We start from the raw sequence: 20013 nt of genomic DNA on the forward strand, positions 1-20013 counted from the left end.
GGCTGCTTTTGCACAGAAGTAGGGAAGAGGATAGATAGGGAGAAGCTGGTGTGCTGGAGCTCCTCTCGTCCACCAGTCTTGGCTTTCACAGTACTGGCAGGCGAGAGAAATTGCATCCCTTGATACATTTGCTCCACTTCATAGTGAACACACAGGTTCACACAGTATTTCTTTGCACTAGTAATCTGGGAAGGTGGGCAAGTGCAGCACCACAGGAGAGGGGGCGTAGAGCAGCCTTGGAAGCTGCTGCTTCCTAGAGGCTGCTTAACTTCCTTGTGCAGCCTTCACAGAAAGCATAGTTGCTTGTGATGTTTCACCATTGACACTCGGGCACTGGGAAGACCTGAAAAATCTTCATTGCCCCACATCACCCTACTACTCCCACTTCAGATTGCCTTCCCTGCTTACATCTCCTCCAAAGTTCGGATGATAAAGAAGGAAGAAATCTGCCCCTCCATTTCTCACCTTGCTTCTAACCCTTGTCCAGTTCCCCTGTAAAAGCAGTTTTTGGTTCCCCCAGCCATCCACTAGGATGGAGTGGGAAGGGAGTGGGTGAGACATGCAGGGAGAAAAAAATAAAATACAGCAGTCATCATCCCAACCATGAAGTCATACACGCCCCGCCTTCAGCTAACGGCTTTGGCCGCAGAACTGCTGCTGTGGTAGGAGGGGAGGAGAGACCGGAGGGTGACTGTCAAGTAAAGTTCCCTCTTCCACTTCCTCCTCCCTGCAACCTGCCGCTCACTGCAGCACAAGGACTGACACCCAGATTTGCCCGTGTCTCCCCACTGTTTGCCTCAGCTTGACTTTCCTTTGCCCCAGGTGCTGTCCTTTGCCACGGGTCCAGAGACATGCAAGCCATCAAGTGTGTCGTGGTGGGAGACGGGTAGGTACTCTGCTGATTTGCTGTGAATGCAGGGAAGGAGGGGTGGTGACAAGGGGCAAGAAAGAAGGTGGCTGCTTGGTGACACTTCCCTAGCTTTGCTTATGACCTCCTGCAGACTGCATTCCCTCTCCCACTTGGTCTTCACTCCCCAGGGCAAGGGACCTTCCTCTGGAGAGGGTGTGGAAGAGGGCATGTTGAAGGGCATCTGCAGAAGGAGCATGGAAAGTGGAGCAGGTCTGTCCCACACAGGGGAGGCGGTGGCGTTGCTGCCAGATTCAACCTGTAGGCAGGAGTCAGATTTAAAACCTGAGAGGTTTAAGTGTTGTCCTGCAGGTGAATGGCTCCTTGAAAGCCATCTGCTCACTGGGACTGACTGGGAGAGGGCATGGCACTATGGTCCTGATGAGACATCTGCCAGTATCTCTGCATTCAGCTTTTTTCGGCACGTTATCTCTGTATCAAGGTGAGGGGGAGACTGTTTGGCAAAGTGTTTCTGTGGGCACAAGGAGGAGGAGCACTTTTCACTGGGACAGGCACAAGCATGTGCCACTTTGCAAGTGGGAGGTAACACAACCTTGCCTTCACAGCATGATGACATCACTGCCCATGTCCTGTGATCCCTGGAATTAGCATGATCTAAGCCATCAGTAACCGAAGCAGTCAGTAGTGCTAGGGGTGGGAGAGGTGGGGTGGACAGGGCCTCTTCTCGTGCTGTAGGATGAGTAGATGCAGGGGAGGGAGGGGAGGAAAATCCATGTTTGGCATGGAGTAGGTTAATTCATTTCCCAGCTAGGAGCTGGCCAGACTGTTATCTGGGGCAGCTATCAGGTAGCAGATGAAGAGACATTTGCAGCAGCCCCGCTCCCCACAGTCACTTCCTCCTTCAAAACTTGCCTGGGGAAGAAGGCATCTGCAAACGTAACAGTACATGTTAGGGGCTGGGGCAAGGCAGCGGGAAGAAGGAACAAGGTAGGACAGAGCCCCAAATAAAAACCGTTACCTCTAAGAAAAGTGCCCTGAAGGCTGCAAGCTAAAACTGGATGAACAAGTCTACTGGGCACTTATCTGTTGCCCTGTTAACCCCCCAGTTTCCCCCTCACACATTGCACTAATTCTGTAGCGACTCCTCAAGGCAGCATTCCCCTCATATCATGGCTAACCCCACAACATGTCCTGCTCTCAACCCCTCCAATGCAACTCATCTTAAGTATCTTCCGTCCTGTCATTTTGCTTCTCTGTGCACCTTACCTCACCATTTTACAACACAGCAGTCCATCTTTCCTGCATTGCCCTGAGCTCTTGGTTCACCACCTTTCACCTCCCTTCCAGCCATACCAGCCATGTCACCCTGCCTTGGCTCAACCTTACCCACCACAGGACCTTCTGCTGTCACTCAGCTAAGCCCCTCACATTGCTCCATAGATGTTCTGGCCCCACAGCCCCCTACATCACACATCACCAACCTCATAACAGTGCCTGAGTTCAGTTCTAGGAACCAGCAGGTGCCACTAACCTCACCTCTTTTCTTGGTAGCTTTGTTGCAATCTTCACCCCCTCAGTGACCCTTTGGGTTCCTCTCTTATTCAACCACACTAATTCAGAACTGTTCCCTGCTTCCATGACTGACCCACTCACGGTGCCATCGATCTCCTGAGCTATTACCTTCAGGAAGCCTCCACGCCCTCCCTCAATATCTTTATGATAAGAAGGAAGTAGGAGAGATGGGGGGGGGAAAGAAGGGACTGAGAGAGGAGGACCTAAGAAAGGGAGGTGTCAGAAGGAAGAAACAAGTGTCAGAGTGTGCCGAAGAGCTCAGTTTCCTCCTCAGCTGCCCCACAGGACAGTGACCAAGGCAGGTGCCTTGTGACGAGGGTGAAGATGTCAGCTGTGCTTATCAAGGGCACACAAAAGGCAGGGCTGCAGCTCTGTCTGCATCAGAGGACTTTGCAGGTATAGCTGAGATGGCTGGAGTATCCCCAGCGGCAGGATTCCAGCCTTTCCCTTAGGAAAGACATCTCCTTCATCCTGTGGCTGTGCTCGTAGGCTGAGGCGGCAAGTTACTTTCACCACCTCCATTTCACACATGCTTCAACTGCAAGATGGCCAGAGTTTTCAAGGCCACACAGACCTGAGGAAAGCAACCCAGGGGGAGGAGGACTCTCCTTCCCACACCTGTCCTGGCTGCTTTATCTTGCTCCGGCTTCTTTCCACTTCTTTCCCTCACCACAGGCTTCACCTTGCGCACCACACCTTCTCCTCCCCTTGATAGTCTCACTGTCCCCTCACCCATTACCCTCACACCGATGCTCCCACCCATTCTGGACCCTGCTACTACCCCAGCTTATCTGCACCCCACCCTGCTGCAACATGGCTGTGGGGGAGGCTGAGAAGAGAGGAAGCACCAGCTTCTAGCTCAGAAACACCACCAGCAGCCCCCGTCAGCCACAGGGAGAGGCACCTTGGTGGCTGCTTACAGCTCGCTCTGCGAGTGGTGCTGCAGATTACCGTAGCTTACCATAGACAGGCAAGACTGGGCATTGTGGCTGTCAAGAAGAGCTGCTATCAGCCCCTGGCCACTGCACCTGCTGAAGCAGGCAGGAGTTACTGCGTTCAGGGGCTGTAGCTGGCCGGGCAGCCCTGTCATGGTACTCCCAGTACACCTGTCTGGCTCTGAGCATACAGCACTGTGCATGCACTGGAAAACAGGTTCTCACCACCAGCTCAGGGTGGATGGGTTTTAGCTGAGTGATCCCTGTACCAGACAGTAAAAAAACACTTTCGTGCTTGAAGACAACAAACACTTCTGGGTGACATCCTGTCTTTTTTCCTGCCTATTGTCTAACCTATTGTTATGCACAGTGTGGTCCTGTGAAGGTGTTTCTGCTTTCAGGGGTCTCCTGACAGGGTTAGCTTAGAGGTGTGGAAGGATTACCACATCCCCATCTCACCCTAGCAAGACTGCCTGCACTACCATGACTTGCTGCTATTTTTTTTCTTTTGCAGAGCTGTGGGGAAAACCTGTCTCCTTATCAGCTACACTACTAATGCTTTCCCAGGAGAATACATCCCCACTGTGTGAGTAATGCATAAAGAGGTCCTGGGGTGGGTGGGAGGCATGGAAAGCAGGATGCAAAGGGGGTGCAGAACCCCCTTGTTGTGCACTTTGAAGGCAGGGTTGCAATTTCCATGTCAGCAGAGGAAGGGCTGCCAAGCCAGTGAAGGTGCCTCTGCACTTCAGATCTGTCACCTTTCAGCAGAAGCACAAGTGGCCTTATAAACCCCTGGTACCAATGGGATATTTGGCCCACACAAATCAATCCAAAGGTCTATCTGCCAACTGAGTTTAGAAGTAGTAGATGGGGTCCTGCTAGGCAAAACAATGAGGCACCAGGACACAAATATTGGGCCAGACCCAAAAGAAGGCAGTTGGATGGACAAGGGTCTTCACTTCCTTCCTTGTCCAAGGCACCTGCTGTCATGGGAGTAGGCACTGATAACCCTGATGGTAGAAGTGCACGATTCAGCTCAGTGCCAGAGTAGAATTGCCCTATGCAATCAAATGAATGTACGTGCACGGCTGGAATAGACCTGCAGACTGTTGGAATAAGGAGCAAGCTTAGGAATTCTTTAATTTGAGCAGTCAGATGCATTTGTTTCCCCACAGTGCATGGGGATATGTTTGGGGATGCATACCACATGCGTTTCTACCACACCACTGGGATATGGAGTATGACTACATGCTCCCGGAGGTGGAGAAAGGAGCTAGGCACAGCATGTCAGACTGCCAGCTCAGGTTCAGATTCCTTGGGAAGGACAGGTGCAGGAAAACTCAGAGCCTCACTTTTTTCTCCAGACCAATTTGCAATGGCTATTGCAAAAAAAATGGCTGTGGCAGCAAGAACCCACCTTTTCTCGGAAGCTGGTTCGTGGAAGGGCACCATCCCTTCCTAGCATGTAGCCATGAAATGACTATGCATTGTGCACACATTCTCACACACTGTTTCTCCTGCTGTGTGAGGCTTGTGTCTGGAGATGTGAAAGGGAGGCCATTTTATTCTCTTGGACTGCATGGCTTATCTTACGACGGCAGTGTATGCCATAAGCACTTCACAATGTCTTTGTGTTGGTCCCTTCCTAACACTGGTTTCCCTCACCTTAGCCTGAAAAAAGTATACCAAAAGGAACAGGAAATAAAGTTTTCTAGGACAAGGGGAGGAAGATCTCTATTGATTTAATATCCTTTTTTTTCCATTAAGCCTTTGCCCTCAAGCATACAGTCCTGACAGCTGTTCTCAAATATTTCATGCTGGGTTGTCAAAGAGTTGAGGTGACACAACTTGGCTTATTGGCCTCAGATCCAGCAGGGGAGTTGGGGAGTGCAGGGCCCTGGGGGAGCTTCAGGGACATGGGTAGCTTTTTACATAAGACATTTCTTCACTTTTAAGAAGAAAGCTGGGGTTTAGAGCACAAAAGGTAGACAGGGAGTTGGCTACAACAGACACAGTTGCAGGAAGGATACTGGGGAAAAAAGTGGGAAACTGAAGGGTTTGTGGATCTGCATGCAAGGTGGCAAAGGTGGAGCTGGAGCCAGACACCTGTCCAGGACGGCTAGGTGGTGGGGAAGAGGTTGATGTTGAGTGGGAAGTCTGTAAGGTTCACAAGGAACCAGCATCACCCAAGTGAGCTGAGAAGAGTAATCATAACCCTTTGCTCCTGGGTGCACCTAGTGAATCCCACCTACACTACTGGAAGGGCTCCTTCTCCTGTTTGAGCCATGGCCTATGTCTGTGAATTTCAGGTTTGATAACTATTCCGCCAACGTGATGGTTGACAGCAAGCCTGTAAATCTGGGGCTATGGGATACTGCTGGACAAGAGGATTATGACAGGCTGAGGCCACTCTCTTACCCGCAGACGGTGGGTCACACTCCACACCCCTCCTCCCTTGTTCCTCCCTCAGATATGCCTCCACCCCCTGCTGCAAAAATCAACATTTGCCATAAAACAGTGATAGGACTATTCTTGACTCTCTCTGCTCTTTTCTGAGAATACCTCTGTTAGTATACAAGTGCCTTGAAACCCTAAAGGTAAAAGACATCTGAGGGTATTTTGAAGCCTTTCTCTAAACTTCATTACTGGTGTAACTTAGAAAGAAAATTCAGATCTTCAAAGATACTTAGAAGCCCAGATCACATAGATTTCAGTGTGGGGCAGATGCCTTACACAGCCCTGCTAAAAAACCCTCCTTTTGTGAAGTTAAAGGGGCTCAGGGAATTAGGAGCTGAGGCAGAAGCTTCTCAGATTTTTTTGAACTCCACTATTTTGGCTTCTGCCTTTTAAAAGTGATCTAGTGTGTGGACAAATGTATATGATCTGCTGATGCCTCAGCTAAGCCCAAGACTAGCAGAACAAATGGATGCCTTAGTTACTGTGTTCACCAGCTTTTCACCATGTTGACAGAGTGATTTCAGGGTTTAAAGATCACCTTCACTGGAGGATGTTGTTCCAAGCAGTGTCTTGAAAAGCTCAGAAAGACCCTGCTGCCTCAGGTGTTGGTCTGAATGTTGCTGTTGCAACTGAAAGGGCTAGGAATTGAGGGCACTATTTGTTTCAGCTAGGTTCAGCCACCTAAAAGTTGGATGCCTGGTATAAGATGTTTACTCCCTCTGCAGTCAGTGCAAGCAGGCACATTTCTCAACAACATGCTTGCACCTGCCCCCAGACACATCCCAAGGATAGATGGGGGAATTGTTCTCCAAGGTTTTGCCTCTAATGGTTGCAGAAGTATAGAAATGGATAGGCTGGGCCTTACACCCTTGTTCTAGCTAGCTGAAGTTAGATAAAATAAATATAACCCTGAAGAGCTGGTTTTGTTTTGTTTTGTTTTGTTTTGTTTTGTTTTGTTTTGTTTTGTTTTGTTTTATTTTGGTTTGGTTTGGTTTGGTTTGGTTTGGCTTGGCTTGGTTTGGCTTGGCTTGGCTTGGCTTGGCTTGGTTTGGCTTGGTTTTGAATGGAAGTCTAAATTCTGCCATGCCCAGGGGAAGCACTTACATGGGTAACCAAAACTCCACCTCATCTGAGTCCTGCATGTGCACTTTTTGGGCTAAGCCTAACTCTGCCTCAACAGCACGCAAAATTGTTCTGGCCTGAAAGATCTCTGGTGTTCTGTGAGAAATGAGCAGGATGCTGTCAGGCCATTTCCCATGAGGATGAGTGTGCCTACCGCAAAAACCCCATCCTCATAGTTCAACATTTGGCTCCTCTGATAGTGGTGGCTATGGTTACCACGAGTCAGGGGAGCAAATATCCTTCTCTCCTCTAGAGGCAATTAGCAGCAGTCAGGACTGTGTTACATTGTGATACAGCTTTCCCTCGCATGACCCTTTGCTGCAGAGGGGGGATGCTGCACACCCAGCTCTTCTCTCCCCTCCCCGACTCCTGTCATGCAGCCCCATGTTCTCTTCCTAACTCTGCACCATGGTTGTATGCCTACAGGATGTCTTCCTGATCTGCTTCTCCCTTGTCAGCCCAGCATCTTATGAAAATGTCCGTGCTAAGGTGAGACACAATATTCTGGTCCATCAGGGTTTGAGGAGGGTGAGATTGGTGGTGATCTTGCAAGCAGAGTGCCTGTGGGTGGAGATTGCTAATAGGACAGCTAGATTCAGGGAGGTAGTAACTTTTTTTGTGTCAGTCAGAAGAAACTACAATATCGGCCTCCTTCAGAGGTCTTCTAGGTCATCTCAAAGAAGGTGGCCAACCCTATTAATGGGCTAGTACTCATCTTGCTAGGTTATTGAGCTGTGAGACAACAGGCTTATATTCTGATTGCATCTTTCAGCCAAGACTGTCACAGCACAGATGCAGGACCGTTCCATAGGACATGAGAAGCGGGTACCCACAGCCTTTGGATGGGAAGTGAGGGAAGAAGGGAGAGATTAAAGAAGAGAACAACGTAGTATTTCCTTCCTACCACTTCCAAATTCCTCCCTGGGTTTCAGGGAGCCATGAAGGGTAGAGAACAGCTTGTGCTTTTGCTTAACAGAATCTGAGCTCCATGTCAGGGTTTTTGCCTGAGTACTGAGCAACGAGGGCTGGTCTGGGCTAGGCTGTAGTGCCCAACACTGGATTGAAAGACTGTGAGAAAGAACAGGCTGTTAGCTATCTTGCTGACATCTTTTCAGGGGTTCCTCTTTGTTTCTTTTGTGCATGCCCATATACGTGACTTCTCACATCTTTTCTCCCTTGATAGTGGTTCCCTGAAGTGCGGCACCACTGCCCTAGCACTCCCATCATCCTTGTGGGCACAAAGCTGGACCTTCGTGATGACAAAGACACCATCGAGAAGCTGAAGGAGAAGAAGCTATCCCCAATTACATATCCTCAGGGCCTTGCTCTAGCCAAGGAAATCGGTATGTGCTTGGGGCAACATCTTGGACATACTGAAAGGAGAGAGGCAGAAGATAAGGGCTTCCCTTCAACCTAGTGAGGCTTTTCTAGAAGTATCTTACAGTGGTATTTCCAAGGGACACAGGGAGACACATCAAGGGTCATGGGACAAAATGCACTTCAGGAAACTCAGGAAGAAGATCTGCTCCTTGAGGAAGCCTCAACCCTCTGTTTTCTGCCTCTCTCTGGCCGCCATCCTACACACACAAACATACACTTGCACATTTTCCTCCCTTTTTACTCTGCTATTTCTCTCTGGGCCAATATTTTTCTGTGAAAGCTGCAGCTGCTGTGCTGGGGCCTCCCCTCCACATCCGGAGAGAGGCGGAAGAGTGAGTTTTCTAACATCTCGCAGGAAGAGTTGCAACTGCAGCTTCCTGTCCCTGCCTCTGACTGCTGGGGCTTATACATGCAACCCCAGGTATCTGCATCCTTCCCCACCACACATCTCAGGGGCATCACCTTCCTCCTGTATTCCAGGACATGCAGAAATGTGTGTTCCAGGTAACGTCTCTTCTCAGATGCAGCACGCACAGGCAGGAGAGAGTGTGGGGAACACAGCTGGAGGGAGTTTTCAACAAGGAGTTTGGAGGAGAGAGTGTCTGGCCAGGATAACATAGACAGCCTCATGCAATGGCTCTGCTCTGGCTACAAGGGTGGAGAATAGGCAAACCCTGGTCTTGTACAGCTGGCAGGCTTTGCCCTGAAATCAAGACTGCCTGAGTGAGTGCAGTGTGTCCTGACAATCTTTAATGGCTTTGATCACCTGAGCTGTGTTTATTCAATGCAGGCAAGAGCCAGGTGCCTTGCTTTCCTGCACAAGGGCTCTGAGAATTTGTGGATACAAAGTCCCAAAAGGGAGGTGCCATGTGACTTGAGATGCCACCAGAGGTGTTTGAAGCCAGGCAGTCTGAATGATACTTGAAGCCTGAGGAGATGTGAGACCTCATATCAAGACAAGACCCGGGGTGTTTAGGTGATGTGTATGTGCCTCAGGACAATGTAAAATGGGCACTGAGGGAGGAAGGTATTGTGGCTGTCAAGTGATGTGAGCCTCAAAAGGTGTTGGTGATATAGGCATGTGCATCTTTTTTTGCTTGATGTGATCTATAGTATTCATCCTGCATGTTTCTCTTCTGAGTACCCTTGGCAACAGACTCCTGGGTACCCCCCCGCCTACCCCCGTCACCTTCCTCCCCATCACAGCACCTGCTTTCCTCCTGACAGACTCTGTGAAATACCTCGAATGCTCAGCTTTGACGCAGCGTGGCCTCAAGACAGTGTTTGACGAGGCCATCCGAGCAGTCCTCTGCCCACAGCCCACACGGACGAAGAAACGTGCATGCAGCCTCCTCTAAGCGAGTAAGTCTGAAAGGGAACCCTGGGAGTGACACCAGGGGCACTTTCCTGCTCCTGAACCCAGATGGCCAGGGCCACTGGGTTCCTATGACCTGCTGTGCCTGGTGGCATGGGTACCCTCAGAGAGAGAGAGAGGGAGACAGCTGTCCTGCTTGGGGAAAGGACAGGACATAGTATGATATAGCACACAGACCCCTGAACTGTTTCCACTTCCTTGATGCTTGCCCATGGGCAGGTTTGCCCCATCTCCTGGTACAGGGTGGCCCAGGATTTTCCACCTCTGCCTTCACAGAGATCTGTCTGTCACCTTGTGCCACAGAGGGAACTGTATCCAGGCCACCCTGGGGATGACCTGCTGTGAGAGCCATGAAGTCACAGCCTCTGCCTACGGCAAAAAAAAAGAAAAAGCTGTTCCTTGTTCATGGCAGTTGCCCAATGGCCCTTCCTCTTACCAGGCCCTGCTCACCTCAAGGAGGGGTTTGTTTTGCTGTTCATTGGCAGGCAGCAGCTTCTCCCCCAGGACAACTCCTCACACTCCCCACCTGCCCTTCCCCTTCAACTCAAAGTGGCAGAGGCAGGAGACAGGCTTCGGGGTGAGAGGCAAAAACCTGAGGGGAGAGAAGAGTGAAAGCTTTCTAGTTGGGATCCTGCCCCTTCTTTCTCCCACTACCACCAGGGCAGCGGGAAGGAAAGCAGGAAAATAGCCAAGCTGGTTTCACGAAGTCTGTCATGTTTTTGGCTACAGATCCCGGCCCTGTCCTGATGCCAGGCTCTGCCCAGCACGCAGGAGAGCGATGGCTCCAGCATCCTGGAGCTCAGTACCTTGTGGCGGTCATTGCGCTTTTTACTTCCGCTGGCTTGAAAGACTGTTGTGGCTCTGTAGCACTGGTTTGTCCATTTGCACATCTCCCCCATATTCACCCCACCCCAGCTGCCCCTGCCCTTCCTCACTGACCTCCGAGGTTACAACATAGTGAATAAGACCCAATAAACAGACTGTACCTTCTTGCCATGTCAGTGATGTGTTACACCCCAGGGGGACACAGCCCTGAAGCAGTGAGCAACAGGGCGGATGGGGCAGAGGCACCTGCCAGCTGTGTCCCTCCTGCAGCAGTGACAACTCAGGCAGCGCCACACTGAGCTTGGTACCAGTGAGCCCCAGCCACTATCGGATGAAGGGATGAGGCCCAAATCATGCACCGAGTTGCTCAGTTCTCAGCTAGGCTCCCTGGATTCCTCAGTAAAGTGCAAATACCATGTGTTGGCCAAAAGTAGTGGGGCGATTACACCTCAGCTTTTGTCCTTCTTCTCAGCATCCATATGTTCAAGGGAAAAGTGGTCTCCTCTCCAAAACAGAGAATGAAATGCAGGCTTTTGGGAGAAGACATCCAGGCCCAGACTCCTTTCTGTGGGGACTGTCCCTGGAGGTTTCTGGGGAAACCCTTTCACCAAAACATTCCTGCCATAACGCTCCTAAGCTCATGTCACAGGCAGTCATATCGGTACCAGCACTGACTCACACTGCCAGGCACAGGCAGAGTGAGAACAGGAAGGGGGCGGGGGGGCGGGGGGGTGAGGGGAGCGGGGAGAACAAGGTATGAATCACCAGTCCAGACAAATTACCTCCAAGCCACTAAAATTAAACTGAAGAGAGTGGTCCCAGCAGTACTATGGATCCGGCAGCTGTGAGCACCTGCCTTCCTGATGCATTGCAGGGGCCTGGAAGTAATAAGTGCTACAGGGTGGCTGCTGCCGCCACTGCTTGCAGGAGAGAGGAAGGCTCAGGGTGCAATGATTTGCACTGCAATATCCTGCAGTCCTAAGAGAGCACAGAGAAACTGTGGAGTTGAGCCAGCTTACCACTCCTCGATGCAGCACCACTTCCGAGTTCCAAAGGCTGCTTCCTGCACTGAGGAGGTGCATGGGTAATGTCAGCAACAGCCCACCACAGTGTAGCCCCTGAGGTACCCTGCTGCCAGGGAAATTTCTGCAAATTCAATTCATGGTCGGATCTGACTAAGGCAGTTAATTCAGTGATGTAAAACATTATCCACTTATAATGTCCAGAGCAACCCTGGAGTACATGCTATCCACAAATGTCTGCATTGCACATGGGCTGCCAGATAAATTTCCCAAGCCCCATCCAAAGGTAAGGTTAATTGTGTCAACAGAAGTCCAGAAGAGCAGAAATGAAGTCTCTGGTGTGGGCATATACCTGTGGAAAGGCAAGGGACATGAAGCCCTTGAGAATGGGACCTAGCCTCCCTTAAACATCCTATATGTTATTCAAATCAATGAATTCCCAGTGGGTTATTACTTCCTTTCACTTTTCAAGCCTTGGGTTTTATCTTCTCAGTCTGCCTTGTCCCCTATCATGTACAGCAATGCAGAGAGGAGGACTCACCATGTGCATGAAACAAAATTCATGTATCTGACTACCTGTGGAGGTGCCTGGGTGGAGCTCTCCTTCCAACACGATACAAGCAGTTTGCACAACCCTTTTGGAGCTGAGGCAGGGAACGGGGCAGGACTCTGAGCATTGAGGAAGTGAGCTGGAGACCTGGAAGTTGTGATCCTATGACTGTGCTTTTCCTAACAAGTCCTACGAGAGGTAGAGCTTTGCTGTTGCATGGCTCTGTTTCTTCCAAGACACAAGCCTGGGGGCTCCCTCCCTGGTGCTGCAGATGCTTGCCCTGACAAAGATAGCCACGGGGTGCTGCCCATGCCATTCCTTCCCCAATGAGGTCTCATCTCTTCTTTGTGTCTCCAGACAGCGTTGTGGCCAAGATCTAAGCTAAGGCATCCTGACAGCTTTGAAGCCCTGTACTGCCTTCATCTGTTCACCTTTGAGCAGCACTGGCTGGAGCCAAAATTGCTCAAGCCAGTCTGGAAGGCCAAGTTTTAGACTCTGCCTATGTTCCGCTTGCAGAGATACTCCCTACTTCTTTTAAGGCTGGAACTGGCCCTAGGAGCTTAAATGCTTATAACAGCAGTGACAAATGTCAAGAGCTGGGTGACTGTGCAGCACATGGAGTCACTGATGTTGGCTGCAGGGCAGGGAAGAGTGTGAGGACTACAGGGAAGCATTTTGTGCAGGGAATGGGATGGAAAATGCTAATTTCCTTCCTCGGAGAGCTACTTACACAAAGGAGCTTAATTTCTTGCCCTGCCCCATTTCTTCTGGACCCACTCCTTGTAGCAGAAATTAAATCTTGTAGAGGAGTTTGAGGCTGTTGAACTGGAGATTTTTCCCCAAAGAGGTGCAAAAGATACAAGATTGTGCATGGAGCCAGGGGAGAGTTGAGAGATAGCTCCCCTATTTGCCCGTCTGCCCTCAGCTCCATCCACCTGGAGGTGCTTGTAGGGCAGAACAGAAGGGACAAGGGTTTGTGTGCTTAGCATCCACCTCGGTTCCTGAGCATCTTGCCAGCTGGAAGGCTTTGCCGTGTCCCTGCAGCTCCGAGCAGCACCGGTGCTGTCCGCAAGATCCACGGAACAGGGATCTCCTCTCCTGTGTGCCCGTGGGCATTCACAGGGCGCTTTGTACTGCCACAGCCCTCCCCCCCTCCTAGGGGAGCCGAGCCGAGTCCCCCCCTCCCGCCACGCCACTCTCCCGCCACAGAGCTGCTCTCTGCATCCCTCCCTTCCTCCTCTCCCTCTCCCTTCCACTGTCCCCAGCTTCTTTTCCCGTACTCGCCATTCCTCCATCCTCCCCTCCGCTGCACTCCCCCTCTCCCGCACCTGCCTCTCCCCCTTTTATTCTCCATCCTGGTCTCTCCCCCCGCTCCGCTCCGTCCATCCCCTCCTTCCTCTCCCGCTGCCGGTGCTCCCGTGCCCGGCGCCCATTGGCTGCCGGTACCCGTCCCCCGGCAGCCGCCGCTCCGCTCCCTCTGCCCGCGCCCGGCGGACGCGCCCCCTCCCGCGGGTGGCCGGGGCAGCGCGGCGGGGAGACCCGCCGGCCCCGGTGAGGGACCCCGCAGCGCCGGCCGCCGCCAGCGGGCGCGGCAGTGGGCCTCGGTGCCACCCCAGTGCCGCCCCAGTCACGGAGGGGGAGATGGGCAGGGCCAGGAAGGACTCGAGTCTCCGGTAGTGCTTGGTGGGACCCCCTCCCTCCAGGGACCGCTTGGCTCAGTTGCTTTTGAGAAAGGGGAAGGGGGAAAACGTGACACGGATTTTCCCGGTGAAGCAGAGGAAAATGTACCTCCCAACGACACGTAAGTACCAGGCGGCTCTGCCCGCTTTTCCCAGATGTCTCCCGCGGGCACGACTCCATGCAGAAGTTAACTCTGCAGTCCCAGAGAAGGAAACCTGCCGACCCCCCACCCCACCCTGACCCCCCAGCTCTGCCAGCCCAGCCCAGAGAGCTCAGCCCCGAGGTGAGGCAGGACGAGTCCTGAGCTAGAACAGGGCCCTGGGAAACCAGGTGGACAGGAGGGGATGGTGGCAAGAGGGACTGCAGGTTGTTGGACTCTGTGGTCCCTCCCAGCTTCTATTCCTGTTTTGTAACCAGGTCCAGGCTCAGCTTTTAGCATCCACCTCCTCTTCGCATTCAATGCAGAAATATTTTTTTTTCCCCCTAAAGAAAGCAGTAGCACCAATTTACTACCTATTCCTAGCTCTCTGCCTTCCTCCTGCTCTCCAGATATATGGACCAGGTATATTCTGGCAGCACCTGTTAGGGGATCCCAAGCCTTTTGCAACAGGTGCTATCTGCATCAGGGACAGACCCCAAGCAGATGCCAAGACATTATTAGTCAGAGCCCAAGGATCCTCATCAATTCCTACCTATGCAGGTGCTGCCAAAGCAGCCAGCAGAGTGGATCCAACCCAGCTGAGGCACTGGTGTCCGGTGTTTTTTCTGTCAAATTAACCAGAATGTGTGATGCAGCGGCATTTGAACTGGTAGATGGTACTCGACAAAGTTAGAATGGCACAAGACCACGCCTGCTTAAAGACAGAGCTCCTCCACTGCAGCTGTCTGAGCAGGAGAATGAGTTTATAGTGAATCAGTGCTTTGTGTTGCATGCCTTAGCATTTTGAGGGCTTTTGGAGCACTGAAGCTGGATTTACTGTATTGTTAAATCACAGCCTGAGCAATCAGCTTTGAGGTCTGGACCTCAGACACTTCCCCAAATGCTCTTCAGCCCCAGCATGAGTGTCCCCATCCATATTTGATATTCATGGGGCTCTGTCTTCAAATGCTTTTTTTGGGGGGGAAGTTCTTTTGCATGCAGGAGGAACATCCAAGAGGATTCCTAACTATGTCTCCACCTTTTAGAAGATCATCTTTTTATGAACATACTGTTCTGGTCTCTGCCACTCTTTGCAGGGATCTTTGCCCTCAGAGCAGCCACTGCCCTCCCCTTTCCTCCAACAAATGATTTGCGTCACTGGAACAGCACTGGAAAAAAATGTCAGAGTAAAGATCCTCGAGCTTAGAAATGTAATTTCAAACCACTTCCTACTCTGCCCGTTCATTGAAGCCACTCATGATGTGGGACAACACAGTACTGCAGGACTCCAAGAAATGCGCTTCCATCCGGACAGTGTGTCACCCCCCAAGGCACCTGCAAATAAAAAGAAGTCTAAACAATTCTAGTACTTTAAAGCTCATTTAAGTATAGCAGGAAACATGTATGCAATACCCTACAGAAATGGCCTTAAGACATAGTTGCCCAACTGTGTTTTTATGGGGCCTATCACACAAAGTTTTTTTAGCATGAGATGTGATACATTTGTGGATTCTGTTGGGTTTGCCGATCTGATATCCAGGGAATCCATCTAAAGCTCAAGTCTCCAAGTCTCCCCTAAGGTTTCCAGAAGCTGGAATGACATCTACAAAAAAAAAAAAAAAAAAAAAAAAAAAGAAGAAAATCTGTAATATTAAGAAAGTTGTGATGGTACAGAGAACCCTGTCTGGGAGAAAAGTCTCCAGGGTGTTTCTGGCCTCCTGAAAGTCATTAATATACTTGCCTCTGAGACCCCCAGTTTTCATTTCAATAACAAAAGAGCTTCAGAGCCCTAAGAGATTTGTTGGGTTGGGTAAAGGTGAACCTCAGGGTCCTTGTTCTCTTCCATGAAGTCATCTTCCCTTCCAAGGAGCTAGTTTATCAAAAGGATGACCCTGTCACTCCACACCTCCAGAAAATTTTGCCAGAGCTGGAGTGATCCTGAAAGCATCACAGATCTCCCCTGCATAAGGTTTGTCAGGGTGTCTCTGGTCTGGAGTATGTCCTGGGCTCTGTATTTCACATATCTGGAGCCCTGACAAAAGACAGAAAGCATGTCCTTCCCTTATCTGTCTCTTCTCTCCCTGCAGCTTCTCACCCAGTGTCAGCAGAGAGCTGGTGGTGAACAGACAGTTTGTTTGTTCAAGGCTCTCTCTAGGTGAGCTGAGTGCTGTTTCCATGCCAAACCCTGATGTGACGGGCAATCGGGCACCTCAAATTAGGAAGGCTGGGACACTGTTTTGGTGTTGCAAGCAGCTGGGGCAGGCAGAGCCTCTTCCATTAGCGGTGTGTCAGAGGGTGCAGAAGGAGAGAGAGAGAAAACGAGAAAAAGACAAGAGAGATCTGCACTGATCCTTCTTGGTACCCGGAATAATCTGGCTTTTCCTTTACTCTCAAACTGACATAACACAAAACAGTTACCCTCCGGCTCAGGTGCTGAGCTCAACCTCCTGGCTTGGACTGAGAGTGGAAGTGCTTTCATTTCTGCTGGTGGGGCTAACAACCCCACAATAACCTGGCCAGTCCAAAAAGAGCTTCAGCAAGCAGGAGGACACTCAGTGAACGGGGAAGCCAGAGCTGGAATGGCACTTTGTCACTGGATGCTCTTCCCTCTTTTGTTCATGAGGCACCTGCCACTCATAAATGAGAACCAGGACCCTCATGACTATGTCCTCAGTATCGGTGCCAATAGCAGAAAGTTAGAAATATCCCTGTCCCTATCCTAGTCTGTGGTTCTTTCACAAAGGAGAGGATCCCTTGGCCCATGTTGAGCCATGGCCCTGTTTGTCCCTTCATGCCCACTGTGCCTTCCAGGAATAGATGAGGTCGACATTGTCCTACATCTTCCAGCAGCTGCCAGCATCCACAAACTCTTCTCGACTTCCCATGCCTGTCCACACTTACATGCAGTTCATGTGGTGATTTTATCTGTGCTTTGTTCAGCTCTCATGTCCTCAGTATCAATGGCTTTTTTCTCCTTTCACCTGCAGATTGCTAACTGATCCTGCAAGGACACTGCCCACTGCCCTTTTCCCTGCCTCTGCTATGGACACTTCTGCTTTCAGCCTCCCCACGCCGGCAGTGTCAGAGGAGGGGAATGCCTCTGGCAGCTGGGCAGGCTTCACCACCCCCAACAGCTCCACCACCGCCAGCCCTGGTGTGGTTGTCAGCGGTGTCCTCATCCCTCTGGTCTACCTCATTGTCTGTGTGGTGGGGCTGGCTGGAAATTCTCTGGTCATTTACGTGGTCCTGCGGCACTCTGTGAGTGAGTCGGTGACCAACGTCTACATTTTGAACCTGGCCCTAGCTGATGAGCTCTTCATGCTGGGCCTGCCATTCCTGGCTGCACAAAATGCCCTGTCCTACTGGCCATTTGGGTCTTTCATGTGTCGCCTGGTGATGGCTGTGGATGCCATCAACCAGTTCACCAGCATCTTCTGCCTGACAGTAATGAGTGTTGATCGCTACCTGGCCGTGGTCCACCCAGGGAAGTCCTCCAAATGGCGGACAGCACGAGTGGCCAAGGCCGTTAGTGCAACTGTGTGGGTGCTGTCTTCTGTAGTGGTGCTGCCCGTGGTCATCTTCTCGGACGTCCCTTTAGGAATGAGCACATGCCACATCCAGTGGCCAGAGCCTGCCTCGGTGTGGAGAGCTGGCTTCATTGTCTACACTGCCACCCTGGGCTTCTTTGGGCCATTGCTGGTGATTTGTCTCTGCTACCTTCTTATCGTTGTGAAGGTTCGTTCTTCTGGCAGGCGGGTGAGGGCTCTGTCTTCCAAGCACAAGCTTTCAGAGCGCAGAGTGACCCGCATGGTGGTGGCTGTTGTGGCCGTCTTTGTCCTTTGCTGGCTTCCCTTCTATGTTCTCAACATAATCAATGTCGTCTGCCCACTGCCAGAGGAGCCATCCCTCTTTGGCGTTTACTTCCTCGTGGTGGTGCTGCCATATGCCAACAGCTGTGCCAATCCTATCATCTATGGCTTCCTCTCTTACCGCTTCAAGCAGGGCTTCCGGAGGGCCATCCTCAGGCCATCCCGCCGGATCCAGAGCCAGGAGGTGCCAGCGTGCCCCCCAGAGAAGACTGATGATGAAGGGGAAGAGGGTGAGATCAGCAAGATCACCCAGAATGGTAATGACAGGCAGGAGCACCCTCTAAGCAGTAGGGAAGGAGAAAGCAATGAGCAAAAACCACTCCCTGAAGAGCCCATGGGATGTGAAAAGAGCAACAAGTTGCATGTCAGTTATTTATGATGAAAGGGACGGTGCAGGGGACAGACACACTGGGACATGGGACCCCCTTCACCCTCCGTGCTTTTCCACCTCAAAGGCAATAGGAGGTGTTGATACAAGGGAATATTAAAGTCCAAGACTGCTTAAAAATGAAGAGAGCTCCATAATCTTGTGGAAGACACAAGGCATTGTTCTTGGCTTTGGAAGGGACACCTGAGGTTTGGTAAAGGAAGGACTGCACCCAGGGAGAGCTGAAGAGATGATGGGCACTGACAGTATAGAGAAAGCAATGTCAGCACTAGACTGCATGATTTGTCCTTAGATGACCCAACTGTGAAGGTCATTATCTGCCATCTGACTGAGGCACCTCAAGGAAGTCCTTAAATGACATATACAACAAATAGGCATCCCAGTGCCTTGATTATCTTCCTTATAAACATGAGAAGTAGTTTACCCTGTAAGAAAAACAGGAAGGAACAATGTCTGCAGCAAAGACATACGAGCCAGTTACATGCACGGGTGACCCCTCTCTAGCTCTCCAGTAAGCCTTGGGGACAACTTTCCTACCCATGCTCATCGTGGCTGGAGACCACTCTGACTGCTCAAAGCCTCCTCTTTCTTTCCAGGGCTCTCATGGACTCTGGGTAGGGTGATGAGACTTACCTGGGAGAGCAAATGGGACATTTCTTTTCTGCATCTCAAATTCTTCAGGGTTTTCCTGGTGCCTCTGCATCCTGGTGGAAGGTGTAACAAGGGTAGAGGAGAAGACAACAGGGCATGGGTTGGAGGCAGGGTTTCCTACAAGCTGAAATGCCCTTTCCCCTTTCCTCTCCCTAAGCCTTATTGTAAATAAACAAACAGCCTTTGAACTTAAAAGGCCAACTGGGCAGAACAGTTCTGTGTGTTTAGGGAAGAGGGGTGCCATAGATTTGGCTCTCCTGAGAATACACAATGCCTCTGAAATGAGTTGATCTCTGCAGAGATTAATGTTTGGCTGGTGCAGGAGATCGAGGCATGTATCAGTAGCAGATGGCGGCAGGGAGCAGAGGGAGGTTGGGGGATCTCCAGCATGTGAGAGCTGTGTTTGCAGGAGTCTGGGCAATAGGAGGAACTGATTTGTCTTGTGGGAAATGTTAGAATATTTGGCCCAGGATGGAGAGAAATGGTGTGTCCGCATGCACACAAAGGTGGTTGTATGCAAGTTTGATCACTGGACTGCACATGTATGAGAATGGCCAAACAGGATCAGAGATCAAGGAGCCAGGGCTAGTGGAAGACATGCATGGGCTGAGCACTGATGCTAATCTGTGTGTGGCTGTGGGGTGCATATAAATGTGTACAAATGTACATGAAGGGGTAACCATGCGTGTAAGTGTATACAAACATAGATGAGGAAGTGTGGTTATGTAATTGTGGGATGTTTAAGTGCAGATATGGTTGTGTAGGCATGCAAGTATGTATGGAAATGTGTGCGTGTGCACGTGTGAATGCTTGGGTAAGAATGTGAGAGTATGTGTGCTGCTGTGAGTGCTGAATGAGTGCTTGTTTCTGTGCATCGGCTGTCGGAGGGAAGTTGTGGGTGGGCCCATCCAAGTGTGCAGGCTAGAGGGGCAGAAATGTACAAGGGTGAGTAGGTCTCTCCACTTTGACTTTGTTCCTGCAGGCTCTGCTGAATCTCCGTCCCTATACCTTGAACTTCTCCATGAATGCTGTTGCTAAGCTACAGCCACAAAGATGACTCTTATACTAGAGCCCTTGGTTGTATTCGGGCACTTTTCTCCACAAATAATTTTGAGAAATGGGAAGGAGGGACCCACTAGGAGGAGACATGCCTCCCTGAGGTCAGGAAATGTTGGAGGTG

At 50.9% G+C, this 20013-nt stretch overlaps 2 protein-coding genes across 5 annotated transcripts; both read left to right on the top strand.

Moving 5' to 3' along the window:
• The first annotated feature begins 673 nt into the window (after positions 1-673).
• On the top strand, positions 674-10701 carry RAC2 (Rac family small GTPase 2). Of its 4 annotated transcripts, none has more exons than XM_037390130.1 (7): positions 679-886; positions 3890-3961; positions 5685-5802; positions 7381-7443; positions 8138-8297; positions 9562-9696; positions 10439-10701. In XM_037390130.1, exons 1-6 carry the CDS (start codon positions 852-854, stop codon positions 9690-9692), a joined length of 579 nt encoding a protein of 192 aa, XP_037246027.1. In that variant the 5' UTR covers positions 679-851; the 3' UTR covers positions 9693-9696; positions 10439-10701. The 4 variants fall into 4 exon arrangements, with proteins under 4 accessions (XP_037246030.1, XP_037246027.1, XP_037246028.1 ...); XM_037390131.1 differs by having other exon boundaries at positions 9562-9692; XM_037390132.1 differs by lacking the exon at positions 10439-10701 and adding an exon at positions 9986-10094.
• A 2950-nt stretch (positions 10702-13651) lies between these two features.
• Positions 13652-19562, top strand: SSTR3 (somatostatin receptor 3). The gene is made up of 2 exons (XM_037390592.1): positions 13652-13907; positions 16913-19562. The coding sequence occupies exon 2, from the start codon at positions 16968-16970 to the stop codon at positions 18171-18173; it is 1206 nt and encodes a 401-aa protein (XP_037246489.1). The 5' UTR covers positions 13652-13907; positions 16913-16967; the 3' UTR covers positions 18174-19562.
• Positions 19563-20013: the final 451 nt, after the last annotated feature.

Source organism: Falco rusticolus, chromosome 5, assembly GCF_015220075.1.
Source record: "Falco rusticolus isolate bFalRus1 chromosome 5, bFalRus1.pri, whole genome shotgun sequence".
Lineage (NCBI taxonomy): Eukaryota > Metazoa > Chordata > Aves > Falconiformes > Falconidae > Falco > Falco rusticolus.